This window comes from Micromys minutus (assembly GCF_963924665.1).
Source record: "Micromys minutus genome assembly, chromosome: 18".
NCBI classification, from domain to species: Eukaryota; Metazoa; Chordata; class Mammalia; order Rodentia; family Muridae; genus Micromys; species Micromys minutus.
The window spans coordinates 8,459,385-8,463,200 of record NC_137953.1 but is presented as its reverse complement, the minus strand read 5'-3'; the positions used below and the strand labels follow the sequence as shown (position 1 = coordinate 8,463,200).

Here is a 3,816-nt window from a genome sequence, read left to right as displayed (position 1 = left end):
AGTGGGAGCTGAAAGTTGGTGAGAGCCTAGCAGGGGATCATCCCTCATACTATAGAGAGCAGATACAGGAGGATCTCTGTCCTAACTGAAAGTAGGGCTCTGAGAATTAGCAAAGGCTCCCTGAGTGGTTTTCCGGACAAGGGGAATAGTTAGATTCTTCATTTCATTCCAGATTACAGCAGAGCAGAGATGGGGCTAAGACTATGGTATCCCTGCAGATCTGGGCAAAGGGAGGGAGGGTCCTCTTTTGTTTGTTCTCTCTGACTACACTCTAGTGTCCTGTTTGCTGCTTCCTGGAAGACAAGATGCTGTTTCACCTGGCTCTCAACAGTGTGTCCTGGATGCTGCTCTCCTGCCTGTTGTTCACATTTCAGGTACAAGGTAAGACTTCTTTGTATATAGCACTGCATTATTTCTGAAGGTTGAGAGAAAAGGAGCAAGGGGAGGTCTTAGATGTCTCATGTGGTAATTGTGAAGGGTATCCACACAGGAAAGTAACCTGCACCTCATCCATCCTCTTGCTTTTGTCCGTGTTGCTGGTGGTGAAAAGTATCAAAGGGTTTCATCAGCACCGGAGTGAGAAGGTTTTTATTTTGTCAGGAAGCTTTCAATTATGACAGTATGTATGTGGAGAAGGAAGTATGAGGACCACTAATGAGGCATACAAATAGACCCTGCAGAGAATGGAGTGTCACAGACAGTGGCATATGTAGGAAGGATAAAATGAAAGGAGCAGCTCTTCTATAATGAAAATCATTAAAAAAAATAAATGAGGTACCTAGTTAGGTGTAGTGGTGTATACCTTGAAAACCAGAATTCAGGAGGGAGTTGCAAGAGGATATGTATGAGTTCAAGGCCAACTTCACCTGTAATTCATAGTAAATTACAGGACATTTGGGGTTACAGAGAGACTTTGTAACAAGGGAAGAAAAAACCAGCAATCAAGCAACAGAATCACAGAAGGAAAGTTTAGTGTAGCTGTCACTGTCTTAATTATAGCCACCCACTGAACAAGAATGGCCTTTGTAAACATTCCCTTGAATTTTCCTTCTCATCAAACTCCCACTCTCCATCTCTTGGCATCCCTTTCTTTATCTCCCTCTATCTCTAGGTAAAGACTCCCAAAAGGAAGTGCCCTCTCCAAGAACCAGCTGCCCCAGGGGATCCAAGGCTTATCGTTCCCACTGCTATGTCTTGGTTCTGACACCCAAATCCTGGTTTCAAGCAGATGTGAGTGATAAAGGGTTGCATTGAAGATACCAGCATAAAGTGAATGCTGCTGGCAGGAGAAGAGACCTTACTTTTTCATTATTGCTTGCTTTTATATAATCTGTCTACTCGTGCACATATATCCCACAACTGGACAATGGAGTCTTAGTCTCTCTCTCTCTCTCTCTCTCTCTCTCTCTCTCTCTCTCTCTCTCTCTCTCTCTCTCTCTCTCGTCCTGTCCCTCACATAGCTGGCCTGCCAGAAGAGACCCTTAGGACACCTTGTGTCTATTCTTAGTGAAGGTGAGGCTTCCTTTGTGTCCTCCCTGGTGAACAGCAGAGTGAACAACTACCGAGACATCTGGATTGGGCTCCATGATCCAACAATGGTGAGATTCTAATTTTCCCTCCGTTTTATCTCTAGGAGCTGTCTCCCAAACACAATTTTCACTTTCTCCTGTCTGTGTATAATGTAACAAAGTTCTAGCACTCATGTTGAATGACATTACAGTAAAGACATCCTCAGCACCAGAGTGAAAGACTGAATTCAATGGAGGTTCCTAGTATTCAGCTTAATTTGTTTACCTATTTTCAACTTTTGCATTTTTCTTTTATTTAAGAAAGCCAACTGGTGACTTCTTTTGTCTTCCAGGACCCCCCACAAAAAAAAAATTCTGAGATCATTGTAAATTAAGATTTACATTTATTCATTAAATTTAGGTTTATTTATTTTATTTTTATGTTTTCTCTAAATGTATGTGTGTATGTGTGTATGTGTGTATGTGTGTATGTGTGTATGTGTGTATGTGTGTGTGTGTGTATGTGTGTGTGTGTGTTTGTGTGTGTGTGTGTGTGTGTGTGTGTGTGTGTGTGTGTGTGTGTGTGCCATAAGCTTGTTTGGCACTTGAAGAGGTCGGAAATGAGGTTCTGGTCCCTTAGAACTGGAGTTATAGACAGTTGTGATCCTCTTTATGGGTGCTGGCAGCCAGTCCATAGGAGCAGGCCATACTCTTTCTGCCGAGCCATCTCTCTGCCTTCTAATCGTGCTGGCTATTGATACTGTGAGATCCATAGGCTATTCTGCAATATATCTTTATTCATTGAGTGGCCTTGTTACTTAAGTTCTTGATACTATTGACAAGGAAGACCTTGTAGGAAATAGACTTTAAACAGAACTTGAAGTGGAATGTAGCCTGAACAGCAAGAAGGAATAGATCAAATTTCATGAAGCTCTCCTCCTACCTCTGCTGTGCAGGGCCAACAACCCAATGGAGGTGGATGGGAGTGGAGTAACTCCGATGTGCTGAATTATCTTAATTGGGATGGGGATCCTTCCTCTACTGTCAATCGTGGTCACTGTGGGAGTCTAACAGCAACCTCAGGTAAACAATGAAAGAAACACCATCTTTACCCAATATATTCACTCTTCTCCTCTGCCACAGAGTCTGACCTTATGGCTATCCTCTAGAACTAGTGAAAACAGTATGGATTTGTGTCTTTATATCTTTCATGTTTCTACCTAGTGAATGAATGAAGCTGAAGTAAAGGCTCTGAGACTAGTACAGATTCTAAGGTGTCCTGCCATGATTAACCCCTAAGAACCAAGGTGTCTTCTCTCTATCTCTCTCCAGGGTTTCTGAAGTGGGGAGACCATCACTGTGATGGGGAATTACCCTTTGTCTGCAAGTTCAAGCAGTAGACAAGCAGCATTGTGTATCAGACATGCTCTTCTGGCTTTCTCTCTTCTTTCAGCCTTCTCCTTCCCCTTATTTCAGGCTTTTCTGTATGGTTCTTGCTTTGCAGTTTTGCAGATCAACAATAAAGAAAACCTTTTGTTTGTACTTCGTGTTTGAATCCTATGGTAAGACTTGGCCAAGGGTTCGGAAAGAAAACTATCTGTTCACTACAGATCAATGTATCCCACCCTGTGTGTTATGGTGATAGTGGACTCTAGACTGTTCTCTTAAAGATAGATGACCATCCCCTCACTCCATTGTTGCTTGGCAAAGGGGGGCAAGATTGGCCTCCACATTTCCTTAGGGCAGTAACAGTAGGGTAACTAAGTTAAGTCCAGTCCAGTGATTCTTTAGTTTGTATCCATGGACTGAGCCCTCAGGCCCACCCCTTACATCATTTCAGCTCTGTTGGCCTAGGTTCCCAGAAGCCACTCTATGCTTTGGCTCTAAGCTGGCCTTCACTATCACCAAGGATGTGTTCAGGAAGTTAAGGTGGTCATATAATCAGCTAAACCTCATCCAGTTGATTCAGAGTTCTTTAAGCCTCACAGTGTCAATTGCTAGGCCTACCTACCTTATATTTAGGCTAGACTCTGTAGTGATAGACTCCAAGCCATCCCTGTGGACATAGCCACAAGGTCAGAACTCACAGATATAGACTTCAGAAATACTGAATGCCTTCCCTGCCTTTAATCTGTGGGCTGCTTTTTCTTGTTTTCTATTTAACACTGAATCAATCCCATTCAAGCTGACCTTAGTATTTGATATTCTCCTATAGCAAGCACTTCATCAAGGCTAGATCTATAGCTATAGGAACCAGTAATGCTCACACCTGTGAACTCCAATAAAGTTGTGGATCAAATTAATGCCT

At 42.7% G+C, this 3,816-nt stretch overlaps 1 protein-coding gene across 1 annotated transcript; it reads left to right on the top strand.

Annotated features, from left to right (window-relative positions):
• Positions 1–305: 305 nt before the first annotated feature.
• On the top strand, positions 306–2,908 carry LOC308432292 (regenerating islet-derived protein 3-alpha; the record flags this gene model as incomplete). The annotated part of the gene is made up of 5 exons (XM_080932072.1): positions 306–381; positions 1,112–1,230; positions 1,461–1,598; positions 2,465–2,591; positions 2,841–2,908. The coding sequence occupies 5 exons, from the start codon at positions 306–308 to the stop codon at positions 2,906–2,908; spliced, it is 528 nt and encodes a 175-aa protein (XP_080788198.1).
• Between the last annotated feature and the right edge of the window lie 908 nt (positions 2,909–3,816).